The 11,662-nt window shown below is 58.6% G+C and overlaps 5 protein-coding genes across 5 annotated transcripts; all 5 read right to left on the bottom strand.

Annotated features, from left to right (window-relative positions):
• Window positions 1-31: 31 nt before the first annotated feature.
• Window positions 32-916, bottom strand: LbrM_25_2260 (hypothetical protein, conserved; the record flags this gene model as incomplete). The annotated part of the gene is made up of 1 exon (XM_001565677.1): window positions 32-916. One exon carries the CDS (start codon window positions 914-916, stop codon window positions 32-34), a length of 885 nt encoding a protein of 294 aa, XP_001565727.1.
• A 1,222-nt stretch (window positions 917-2,138) lies between these two features.
• On the bottom strand, window positions 2,139-3,074 carry LbrM_25_2250 (hypothetical protein, conserved; the record flags this gene model as incomplete). The annotated part of the gene is made up of 1 exon (XM_001565676.1): window positions 2,139-3,074. The coding sequence occupies one exon, from the start codon at window positions 3,072-3,074 to the stop codon at window positions 2,139-2,141; it is 936 nt and encodes a 311-aa protein (XP_001565726.1).
• Window positions 3,075-5,285: 2,211 nt separating this feature from the next.
• Window positions 5,286-5,705, bottom strand: LbrM_25_2240 (hypothetical protein, conserved; the record flags this gene model as incomplete). The annotated part of the gene is made up of 1 exon (XM_001565675.1): window positions 5,286-5,705. One exon carries the CDS (start codon window positions 5,703-5,705, stop codon window positions 5,286-5,288), a length of 420 nt encoding a protein of 139 aa, XP_001565725.1.
• Window positions 5,706-6,549: 844 nt separating this feature from the next.
• LbrM_25_2230 (hypothetical protein, conserved) lies at window positions 6,550-8,061 on the bottom strand (the record flags this gene model as incomplete). The annotated part of the gene is made up of 1 exon (XM_001565674.2): window positions 6,550-8,061. The coding sequence occupies one exon, from the start codon at window positions 8,059-8,061 to the stop codon at window positions 6,550-6,552; it is 1,512 nt and encodes a 503-aa protein (XP_001565724.2).
• A 2,340-nt stretch (window positions 8,062-10,401) lies between these two features.
• Window positions 10,402-11,331, bottom strand: LbrM_25_2220 (3-oxo-5-alpha-steroid 4-dehydrogenase, putative; the record flags this gene model as incomplete). The annotated part of the gene is made up of 1 exon (XM_001565673.1): window positions 10,402-11,331. The coding sequence occupies one exon, from the start codon at window positions 11,329-11,331 to the stop codon at window positions 10,402-10,404; it is 930 nt and encodes a 309-aa protein (XP_001565723.1).
• Window positions 11,332-11,662: the final 331 nt, after the last annotated feature.

Below are 11,662 nucleotides of genomic sequence, written 5' to 3'. Positions count from 1 at the left end.
CTTACGTGCATGTTGGAATAGCCTCCTCTGTTCATGGTTTCCGAGTTCTGCTTAGCTGCTGCTGCAGCGACAGTGCCCGCCGCACCAGGAAGGAGTTGCCACTGCGGTCCTGCACGCGCACCTCGAAGAACTGTGGGTATTTGAGCAGGAAGGCGCTTGGTCGGACATACGGGTAGCCCATGCACCGCATCTTGACCTCTCGCGGCATCTCGAGAGCCGCGAATGCCACCCACTCATTCGGAATGTACGTCAGCACCTCCTCCAAGCGCTCTTTGAGCGTGGCGGTGGCGTCAACGAAGTCGTTGCCTGTACCGGTGGGAGGCGGCCCACCAGCGGTGCTCCGCTGCGGGGTTGCCACCTGGTTGGCCTTCTGCGGCCCCAGCCACTGCTCCAGAGCCGGCAACGGCTTCGTTCCAGGTGGAAGCCGCATTATCTGTAATTTGCTGTCCATGTGCTGTGCGGGCGACACATGTGGGGTTATGTAGGACATCTTGGAGGAGATGCCGACGCGGTGCACCACGAAATGGTTCGGAAGGTGTAACAGGAGCTCTTCCAACGGTAGACGATGCGCCGCGAGGATCTTCTGGGAGGCGGGGCTCAGGGCACGAAACACTTTCCCTATCGGAATAGAGTGTGTGATGAGTGTCCTGAGCTCCAGAAGTACGGGTTCGAGCGATGGAGGGGCCTCTTTTGCGGCGCTCTGGCCGCTGGCGGAGCTCGCACACGCAACAGGGCTGTGACTATCGACTGTGCTGCTCGGTGGCGACGGAGAAGGCGGCGGCCCTGGTGGGGTGGAGGACTGCCTAACGGTTCGCCGCTGATGAAGCAGCGGCGAGAGAAGAGGCGAGTCGATGATCGCCGCTGCGCCGCTTGATCGAAGAGCCGCGAATGTTGTTACCACCGTGAAGATACGCATCGGCTGTGCCGTGCCTGAGGCTGCGGGGTGGGCGGGCACGGCGTGCCACCGGAGAAGAGAACGACGCATCGGCTTCATTGTGTGTGTAGTTTCGGCGGAACTCGCATACCCCCACACGGTCGGGATAGACTAAGGAGAAGAGTTGTTTGCCACTAGGTGGGAAGGTAGTTGTGGTGAACGTGGATGTGAGCAAAATAAATAAAGCGGTGGTAAGGCAGCCGGGCGCGGCGGTTGAAATCGTTGTTTTCGCTTTCAGTAGGGCTTTGTTCACCGCGCACATATGCCGATAGAGGTGCGTGTGCACGTGCGAGCATCGTGGCAGTACAGGATGCAGACGGTGTTGGCGGTGGGGATATGTTGGAGGGGGGGGGGGAGAGGAGGTAGTGCCGCGAAAATGAGGGAAAGGACGGAGAGAGAAAAGAGATGACGCTTTTTTCGCTTTCTTTTCTCTCCCGAATGCGCGATCAGATGTGGTCGAGTGCACCAGTACTGGAAGCGACCGCAGCTGTAGTGTGCGTGGAGAGGAAAGGGGGGGCGGGCGTCTCACACATACACACATCCTCCTCCTCCTCCTCAAAATGCACGCGCATCAACAAGGGATGATGGCAGGCAGCCGAGGAGGAGACGCAGCCGCACCCACTTGCACACCGACCCATACGCAGAGACCACACCACTTAATTCTTCTACCACTAAGTCTCCCCCTTTTCTCGTTTGGCCGCATGTGGTGTGTGTGTGGGTGTGCAAGGGAAAGGGGGTGGGAGGGATCAGGGGAGGGGAGGCTGCTGCGCTGAGGAGTCCTAATTCGAGACGGCAGATGTGGGGACGACACAAAGAGTATAGGAAAGACACACACACACACACACGCATAAGAGTAAAGCCACCAGCAAGGAAGAGAATCCTACATGATCGAAATCAGCAACTGCACCGGTAGAGGTGTGCAAAGACGATGTATGTATGCATGTGTGTGTGTTTTCGTATCGATGGGGTGGGTGGGGGGAAGCGGCTGTCGAGGTGATCAAGGAGCACGCGCTTCAAAGCATAACGCAAAGGAAAAAGGGTGACACAGGGCTGTGTCTGTTGGACGCTGGCAATGCGTCAGCAGCAAACACCCACCCATCTACCCGGGACCCCCCCCCCCCCCCACACATACACCCACCCACACACACACACACACACGTGCACACGGATGAACGAACGCACGACTGCACGAGGCCTGTTTTATCTAACGAGTACCAAAGGACTGATGGCGACTGCCCATCGGACCGCCTCGACGGGGTGCCCCATCGCTGGCCCCGCGACTTCCGTTATTGCCATCGTATCCGCGGCGATCATCGCGCTGCGTTGAGGGGCCACGGCGCCCATCGCCTCCATAGTGGCCGCTGCCGCTTTCGTTACGGTACTGCGGCGGCGGCGGCGGAGGCCGTGAGGGTCCCGAGGACGACGGGGAGCCCTGAGGCCGGCGATCACCCCCACCCCCAACCCCACCACCTCCACGGCCGCCACGTCCGCGGGTGTTCCTGCGGCTACCGCCCGGACGACGCTGCTGCTGACGGCCATCCCCGTCGTCGAGCCCCATCATCCGCCGCATCGTTTTGCGCTGCGCATCGCGCGTGGCGTACTGCTGAATGACGATGGGGTTGGCGATTACGTAGAGAACGCCGTCTGCGGGGTTGATGTGTAGCACGAAGAACTGCTTGCGCTGTTCGAGAAAGCGCCGCAGTCCACCGTGCCGCTCGCTGAGTGCCTCTTGTATGTTCTCGTCCATGGCAGAAAAGAGAGACTTGACGGAAATAGTCCCCTTGGGTGGTAGGTGCTTTACCACCTCTGTCATCACAATCGAGTCATCGCGGAGGGCGGCGCGGGTCTCCAGACTCAGCTCGCCGTCACCCGTGCTGTTCATCGTTGTGCTTGGGTGGGGGCCAGGAGGCATTTGTGGGCTGCCGGCACCACGAGAACCCGCATGCGACCAAGAGCTATTGCCACCTCCCCTGCCACCCCCAGAGAAGCGGCTGTAGGGCCGTGACGACTGCCAGCGCATCGGACAAGTCGAGTAGCTGATTGTTGCTGATGCGGGCGCGACAGCAGCGACCGCCACCGCAGCGGTGGACCAGCCGCTGCAGCGGAGCCCGCTACAAGACAAGAGCGAAAAAGGCCGCATGCTCACGGCCTCTCTGCGGTTGTGCCTGCAGCTAGTTGTGTCTTGTTTCGCTGTCTCTATCGATGTGCGTGTGGGTGGGCGCGCCGGTGTTTATTCTCCGCCTTGTATGTGAGCGTGTATGGTCAACTATTGGGGTTGGATACGCACGCAGCCAAGCCACAGTGTCCACTAGGGTGGTGTGGCGGGGAGCACACTGGCAGGGCAGAGCAGGACCACGCACGCCCCGTGAAGCGCGAATAAAATGGCACCAACGACGACGACGACGGCTCTCACCTAACTTCGGAAGTGAGACGAAGCAGTGATACCCACGCACACAGACGACGGCTGCAGCAACCAAATTGCCACGGGGCAAAGCGAAGGGGGAGTCAAACAAACGGGGAGAAGAGACACGCAAAGGCACGTCGCCCCAGGCAGACTGCGGTGGCGGGCGGACAGGGCGGCAGGATGGAGGGAAAGGGGAGAGGTGGCGGTGATGGCGTTTCGGCGTCAATGACGCACAGTGCATGGAGTCCGGCGTTGGGAGAAGGCAACACCGGCAAAGCAGAGGAAGGCACATGGCTGGTGCAAGATGTGTGCGTGAGCGTGTGGCCGGCAGGAAGTTGGAGACGAGAGGGACGCAGACGTCGGCGCGTATGTGGGGACAGGGGATGAGGCGGCGGCGGGGAGAGGCACCCGAGCGTTTCTTGAGCACAGGACGCAGAGCGTGAGGTGAGTGGGGAAGAGACGCAGAGGGGCCACATTCATATACATGTGTGCCCCACACACCGCTTTCCTTTCCCTCCTAAATCCTTCTCATGAGTAAGCCTTGTGCCTCTTCTCCATCACTATCCACCCCCTTCCTTCCTTCCTTCCTCCCCCCCCACATCTACACAGATGCAGAGTGCTGTGTGATCTCATCTGTTTGCTTTGTTTCCTTCTCTGAGTCCATCACACGGCAGACGAATACGCATGCGTCGAGAGGGAGGGGAGGGGAGGGGGTTGGAGCACACAACCACACAGGGCGGCAAAGAGGAAGGGGCGATTAAAGACAAAGAAAACAACAAGCGGCAGTAAACACCCCCCGTCAGCATCGTCGCCAAGGCAAAGATACGCAGCGGGAGAGAGAGAGAGAGGGAGTGAGAGGTGCGCGGCCATGCGTGTTAGACTACTATTAAGCACCTCGCGCGCGCGTGCGTGAATCCCTTGTCAGCCAGTCAGTAAACGCGCTTCTGTGGGAGCACCCCTCCCCCTCCCAAAAAAAACAAACATCGACCATCCAGAGCACGAACAGAGGCAACAGGGAAAGAGAGATGAGGTTAGTGGCGCAGGCGATGTGGGGAAGAGAGCGAATTCAAGCGAGAGAGGTATGAGTCCGATGGGGTGTGCTAAAGGGCACGTTTGACGCTGTGTGGTTGTGTGCAACAAACAAACATACCATGTCGGGTGTACGCCCCTGCTCCCTTTCGTCCTTTCCTTCCCTTTCACTTGCAGCCACCTCATCCCTATACACACCTAAGCATATCTACATACATATACCAGCGTAGCTTTTCAGGCAGTGCCAAAGAATACTTACACACAACAGTACATATTCTCCATACTGAGAGGCCACTTCGTCACTCACCCACATCCACACCCATACCCACACATCACACCTGCAACTGTGAGAGACCATGTAGGGCGGGGAGGAGGAAATGAAGACCATGACGGTGCAGAAAGAGGAGAAGAGTGAGGTGGTGGAATGGAGAGGAAAAGAGGGAGGGAAGAGCGGAGCGCTTCCTGCACTTGCACAAACGACTGCGGGCGTCTGGTGAGCTGATGTGCTGGTCTCTCTCTCTCTCTCTCTCGCTCTCTGCGCTCTTCAAGAGAGAAGCACAAAGCGTAAGTGGAGGAAAACATAGCGAGAGAGAGAGAGTGAAACACAAGCCAACGAGAACAGGTAAGGACAGGCAAACAGAGAGGGAGGAGAGAAGAGGGTAATACAATGGAGTGGCGTGGGTGAGCCGGTGTGTGTGTGTGTGTGGAGGGGTCAGTGCCATCACTGCCACCACAACACAGGGCTCAGCAGCGAGATGAAACAGAGTGAGAGAAAGGATATCCATGCTGTGCACATGGCCGGCTGTAATGAATAGCCCGCAGTGGAGGCGTGGGGAGGAAGGGTAAAGAGCAGTCATCACTGTGAATAGAGAGAAATGCGGCCAAAGTAGGGGAGTGGGGCGGTGGGTTGGGGTGCCACTACCTCCGCTTCTGCTCGTACTTTTCCTTGGACCTTTCCCACTGGAAGCGCTCCGTGATGGGGATAGCCTCGATGGTGCTAGTGTAGCTGCCAGCCACACCTACGATGAAGTCCTGCGTCTCCTTCGGGTAGACGATGATCTCGACGAGCTTATTGCCGTTTTCCAGCTCTGACAAGGTGGCATTGTGCAGTGCCTCGATGTCGCTGTCGCTGCTGAAGTAGTAGCGGATGTGGAACTCGTACTCGAGGGTGTCGTTGTAGAAGGCCCAGCGCTCACCGTCGTCGTACAGAAGACGGAAGAGAAGGCCGTTTTGGTGCTTAGGGAACATCTTCAGTGCCTTCAGCGGCTCCTCCGGTGGGCCGCCGTACTTCCACACGATATCATCCTGTGCCGAGTACGTAGAGTAACCACAGCCCATTTTCTTCTTCGGTTGTTGAGCTCCTGTTTGTCTCTTGTCAAGCGTGCGTGTGTGTAAGTGCGTAGAGGTGGGGGTGCCTTTAGTGATAAAACTCTCACCTGCTTGTCAGCACCGCTGTTTCCGATGCGTGGTGAAGCGGCGTGCTGGCTCGAGGGTCTGTATACACACGGGTGTGATGGTGGTGGTGAGTGAGTGAGCTTGTAGGGCGAAAAGCTGTGCCGGCCGAGATAGAGAGAGAAGGGGGTCCCCCAGGCACTTCTTCGCAGTGCAGAGCTCGAGGTGAGGCGGAAAAAGGCGAGAACAGGGAGGGGAGCTGGATGTATAGACGTCACAACTCGCAGACATACGCACCCACCCACACACCCACACCCACACACACACACAGACGTGCAGGGAAAGTTGCAAGAACGGTGTGTGTGTGTGTGTGTGGTGCTGATAAGAGAGGGGAGGTAGTGGGGGCGTAGGCGAGAGGTTTGCGGCAGGGGGAGAGGCAGCGCGGAATTGGTGTGAGGTCGTGGTGATCTGCACTCACATGCCCAGCTACCGACGAATCATGCACAACGACCGTTTGCTCGACCCCACTTGCTCTTCACTGAGGCAAGGAGGGGGAGGTGGATCGCCGTGGGAGGGGGGCGACAACGGACTCTGCAGAGCGAAAACGAACAAGCACCTTGGCAACGATCACCAGCACCATCATCACTGTGGCAATGGTGAGAACGCGGGCCTTATCACTGAGGTGAGCAGCGTTGTACTCTAAGAAGAAGAGGGAGGGGGAATAGCACGTGAGAGGGAGCGCGTCGCTTCAGCGCTGTTTCATTCTCCCCATTCTTGCTGTGTACTTCGCTCAGGGCGCTGGGACGGCGTGCACCACTTCCACAATGCTGTCCCTTGCTCGCCGCACTAGCGTGAAGCACCCTTTGCCAAACTGCTCCAGCGCCTGTCCGACGGCTTCCACGGTGCGCGTAAGCTTCTCAACATCTGCCGCGGCGTTCGAGAGGGACAGCATGCGGAACGCATCTGCGGGCATGCCGACCAGCTGATGCAGCCAGGCATGGCCAAGGTCGACGATGAGGTGATCGTCTTCGCTTACCTGCCCCAGCTCCTCACCTCGCCGTGAGGGGGTGTCGTTTAGGTGTCGTGGTGTCTCGCACTCCACAGCGCTGGGCGAGGACAGTTGCACGAGAAGCGAGTACGTGAAGGCGTCCCTTGCCGGGTTCGGATCTGCGCCGACGTGGTGGCTGTTGTGGGTGGTCCCAGGGGATGGCTCATTGATGACCATATCGGACACCACCTCCGTGATGAAGGCCACTGTGCAGAAGGGCACGTGAGGTGGGTGCTGGGCGGCGTGAGCGGGCCAGCATCGAAGGGGCTGCAAGGGGAGAGCTGCGCGTGACTGCGGCTGCTGCTGTGATGGGGGTGCTGGTGAGGTGAGTGGGGAAGCTGCGACCGGTTGTTGCTGCGCAGGTGGGACGGAGGCTAACGTCGTGGGTCCGTCAGGGAGACTTGGCAGCTGGTACTGCTGCTGCTGCTGCTTTGAGGGTCGTCCAGTGCTCGCTGCTAGCTGCAGCCGAGCCTGCGCTTCCCAATACACTTCCAGTGCCTTCACTCGGCCACCCATTACTTCGGTGTTCCCGGCGTGAAGCCGGAGAACGCCGTGCTGCACACACGGCACGGTGGTGGCCGTGGTGTCCGCCAGCGATGCAGTCAAACACACTTGCAGTTTGGCACCAAGCGAGATGCCTTCTTTGGCTAACACACCACCATAGCGCTGCCGCGTGCGCGCAGAGGCGTCTTCGACGGCGAGCACACGCTGAAACCCATCGGACAGCTCCAGCCGCAGGCACCGCCACTGGCCACCGCTTGGCAGCAACGGTGTATGCTGCCGCGCCTGCTCATCTTGCTGCTCCTCCATCATCTGCGGGGTGGCGTCGGCGGCGAGGGAGGCCAGGGTGTCCGTGTCCATATCAATTGCAGCACCGTTGGACGTCGCACCGGAGCTGCTGCAGGTGGAGGAGAGGGAGTGCAGGAGGACACGACTGCGCTGCTCGCGCGAGAGGCTCACATCCTTGATTGACATGACCTGGAGAATGAGAGTCACCGTGTGCGCCGCTGACGATAAGGGGCTGCCGTCAGGGTGCGCAGGATCTACGCTGCTGCCTCGGTTCCGTATGGATGGCGCCAGGGAGTGCTGCTGCGGCGCAACCCCAGCCAGGCTGAACAGCCCGGCGGATGTGAGAAACGGCGCCAGGGAGGGGCGGATGAGCGGCGGGCCGGGCTGCTGCGCCACTGCCTCCAGGTCCTCATCTAGGTGGTTCCGTATGTAGTCCACTGTCGCCTCATCCGTCCCGGCAGCCATGAAGGAGTCAGCGTGCGCGTAGCACGAGATTGGGGGAGAGTGCAGAGGGAGAGACTGTGCTGTGGTGGAGGGACTTGGACGCGTAAACGCAAGTTAGTGCGCGTAAGTGAGTGGGCTACGGCCACGGCAGCCCCACGATGGGCGCTACGGAGCGAGGGACACGCGTCGAATCAGATCTGGGTAAATTATCGACGAGAAGAGTGCGATGGACGCACGTATGCACATACACGCTCATCAGAGCTGAGCTGTAATGTGCGTGCGTGTGTGCCGTCCTCTCTTCGTCTCTGTGTCTACCCGTTTGTTTCTTCTTGTGCGTCTATGACACTGCATGGGCATGCATGTGTGTGATCAGGTGCGAGCGGTTGATGCTGCTCGTTTCTGCTGGCATGAAGCATGCAGGCGCAGCAGAAGAGACGAGAGAGAGAGAGGTAAGAGGGCGCAGTGACAGACAGAGGAGCTCGTACGTGTGTGTGTGTAAGTGCTGCGCAATCGGGTACACCTCAGCAGCCGATAATCAACGACGGAGGTTGCGAGCGAGTGCGTAGGCAAAGGGGGTGTTGAAGGACGCGGGGGGGGGGCGGCTGAGGAAGAGAGAGGGGAAGGCACAGATGACAATGAGGTGAGAGCAAAGGAAGAAGGCGCTGCACTAACAGGCAGGGTGCACCTGCACGGTAGCCTCCCACCACCCACACCCATAGTGCGCACTGCGCATTTGTGTGTAGATGTATAGACTACGCTCGGCGTACGTGCGTGTGCGCGCGGCGAGACTTCCGCTCTCTTGCGTTGTTTTTATTCGTTTTTTTTTTTTTTTAATTCCACGCTCGTCTTCGGCAGACTTGTCGATGAAATGACATGTGAAGTGGGGGGTGTGGAGGAGAGAGAGGCGCGAGCACGTCTGCTGATGAGCGCTTCTGCGATCGATAGTCTTCGTCATCATCGCCACTACGGTAGCCACTTAAGAAGGAGGAAGAGAGCAAGAAGAGAAACAGACGAGGAGGAGGAGGAGGGGGAGATGCGCCGCGTTGGCGCGTATGTGCGTGTGTGAGGGCGACCAAAACACGGAAAAGAACGGGGGAGAAGAGAGACCACTGATAAAGCCAAAATTAGAATATATATGTATGTGCGTATGTATAGAAGAAAGCTAGAGAAGGGAGAGGAGGGAGAGCTGGGGGGTGTTAGGACCATACACCCCCCCTCCTCCCACTCCTTTGCCTTCTCCCCCTCCCTCGCCAGGTGTCAACGAGTAGAAAATGTGAAAGAGGAAACCAAGAGAAAATGGCGTGCACACACGTGTCGGTGCTACCCGTGTATACTTGAACAGGTAAGAGGCCCACACACGCACACACCTGCAACTCTCCTCTTACGGAAAAGGGGCGCGAAGTGCCGAGGGAGATGCCGAGGAAGAGGCGAAAGGGGAGAGAAGGGGCGGTAAAACACACTGCTGATGCGAGAGGAGAGCCAAGGCTTTCTTCAGCCAGGGAACACTGTTCGTCCCCACGCACGGTCTAAAATAACAAGAGGGAGGCTTCAGTGAAATCAGTAGCGTGCCGAAGAAGCTCCTTTACAACCTTCGGTATGTGCGTGTGTGTCGGTGTGCTCTGGCTGGGAGGAGGGAGGAGGGAGGAGGGAGAGAGGGAGCGGTCGCTGGACGCAGCAACAAAACGTGCTCGTTTGCCACAGTTCAACATTCCTAAATTAATGCTCATCCGACTCGTCCTCCGCGTTGCCCATTTTCTTCGTTCAAATTGTGCACCCACACACACACACACACACACACACACGCGCGTGCACACGTACCACCTGCACGTGTGCACGCGCGTGTGTGTGTGTGTGTGTGTGGGTGTGGGTGCCTGTGTTCTTCCTCTTCTTAGTACTTACCAGCGTCACTGCTGCTAAATCGCAGGTGACAAACACATGCGCACGGAAATACCTCAATGTGGTGAAACACAAGGGAAGCACGGCAGAGGTCCAAGGAGGGGTGCTGATGGTGGTGAGGGAGAAGCTGGGCCAAGGAGGGACAAGACAGGATAGAGTGAGAGGGGTGGAAGGAAGCGAGGACCGTCCTTCTCTCGGTCTCTCGCGCTGTTGTGTGCGTGTGCGCGCGTATCGGAGGATGGGTGGGGTGGGGTGGGGTGGGGGGCGAACACAAAACGAGGCACTCGTGCTTCACGCACAACCCAAGCCACACACACACACACACACACACACACACATGGCGATGGGAAGAGAAGGTAGCGGTGGCGACAGCCCACAAGACCAGAGCCTGCCGCTTGCTCTCTTGCTACTTTCCCACTCGCTTGCTAACGCGCACCCGTGATGCTGATGTGCTAGTGCGGCCTCTCACATGAGGAAGGGCAGAATCGCAGCCTTCTTCTTATTGGCTGGGTCTGCCTTGATGTAGCCGCGGTGCTTCTTCTTGGCCCAGTCCGCCATCTGCACGAAGCCGGCCAGGGTGAAAAACCACGAGGAGAGCATGTTCGTGCCGATGGAGAAGGATACCCACGACATGATCTCAAAGAAGTAGTTCGGGCACGAGACAAGGGCGAACAGGGGGCCCTGCGGTACGTTGCGGGTGGTGTCACCGTCCGACTTGCGCATCGTGCTAAGCTGGTAGTGCACCGCAAAGTTCAGCAGCTCGTTGATGACCATGAACACGGCGCCGAAATTGGACTGCGCGGCGCTGGTCGCTGTGAAGAACGGACTGCACAGCACGTAGCCAATGAAGGCGGCGAAGGACCAGTAGTAGATGCAGTTCTTGAAGATGTTCCGCATCGGCATTGTCGGGTGCGAGAACTTGTGGACGAACATGGATTCGAGCTCGCGCTTGAGGAAGTGGGTAATGAAAAGGCCAATGTAGAGCTTCTGCGTGTAGCCATAGGCTGGCATCGGGGCAGAGCCGTAGATGAACGAGGGGCGCATGGCATACAGCAGCATGAAGGCGATAGGGCCGGCATACTCGACGTAGAACACGGTGCGGTAGCCGATCTGCGGGCCGAGGTCCTTGTAAGTGATCACTGTTCCATCCTTTACACCCTGCTGCGACAGGGGCATCTTCTCCGAGAGCGTTATGAGGTTTGGGCGCGGCTTGGTGCCATCCGCAGTCGGCGCCGAGCCGCCGGCAGCGATGGGGCCGGGCACCTTAAAAGACTTGCGGTGGACATCCACCTCCGAGCGGTAGGCTTTCTTCAGGTCTGCGAGCGTGGCGTTGGCCGCCAGCTCCACCTCGTGCTTGCGGGAGCCGTCCTGGCCAGAAGCAACGATAACCTTCATGGTGAGAATGAGAGAGGAGGAGGAGGAGGAGGGGGTTAAAGAGGCGTAATATGACGCACGTGTGTTTACTGGACAACGCAACAAAGCCTCGTGAAGAAGAGCGAAGGAAAAGCTGGAGGGCTGATAACGTCAGGAAGACTACACAGCGTTGCGCGTTCATGCGTGTGTTCGTGGATGGAGAGATGAGTGGGTTGACGTGGTATTACGAAGAGGTGATGTGGAAGGGGTGGGGGTGGGGTGTGTGGGGAGAGAAGAGGGAGCAGAGAGGAGTGATGGTCGCAGTGCCCGTATCCCCAATCTGTTCTGACGAAAGGCAGCGGAGAAAAAATAC

The sequence above is a fragment of the Leishmania braziliensis genome, contig 37 (genome assembly GCF_000002845.2).
Source record: "Leishmania braziliensis MHOM/BR/75/M2904 WGS CADA00000000 data, contig 37, whole genome shotgun sequence".
Taxonomy (NCBI): domain Eukaryota; phylum Euglenozoa; class Kinetoplastea; order Trypanosomatida; family Trypanosomatidae; genus Leishmania; species Leishmania braziliensis.
This window is presented reverse-complemented; position numbering and strand designations above follow the sequence as displayed.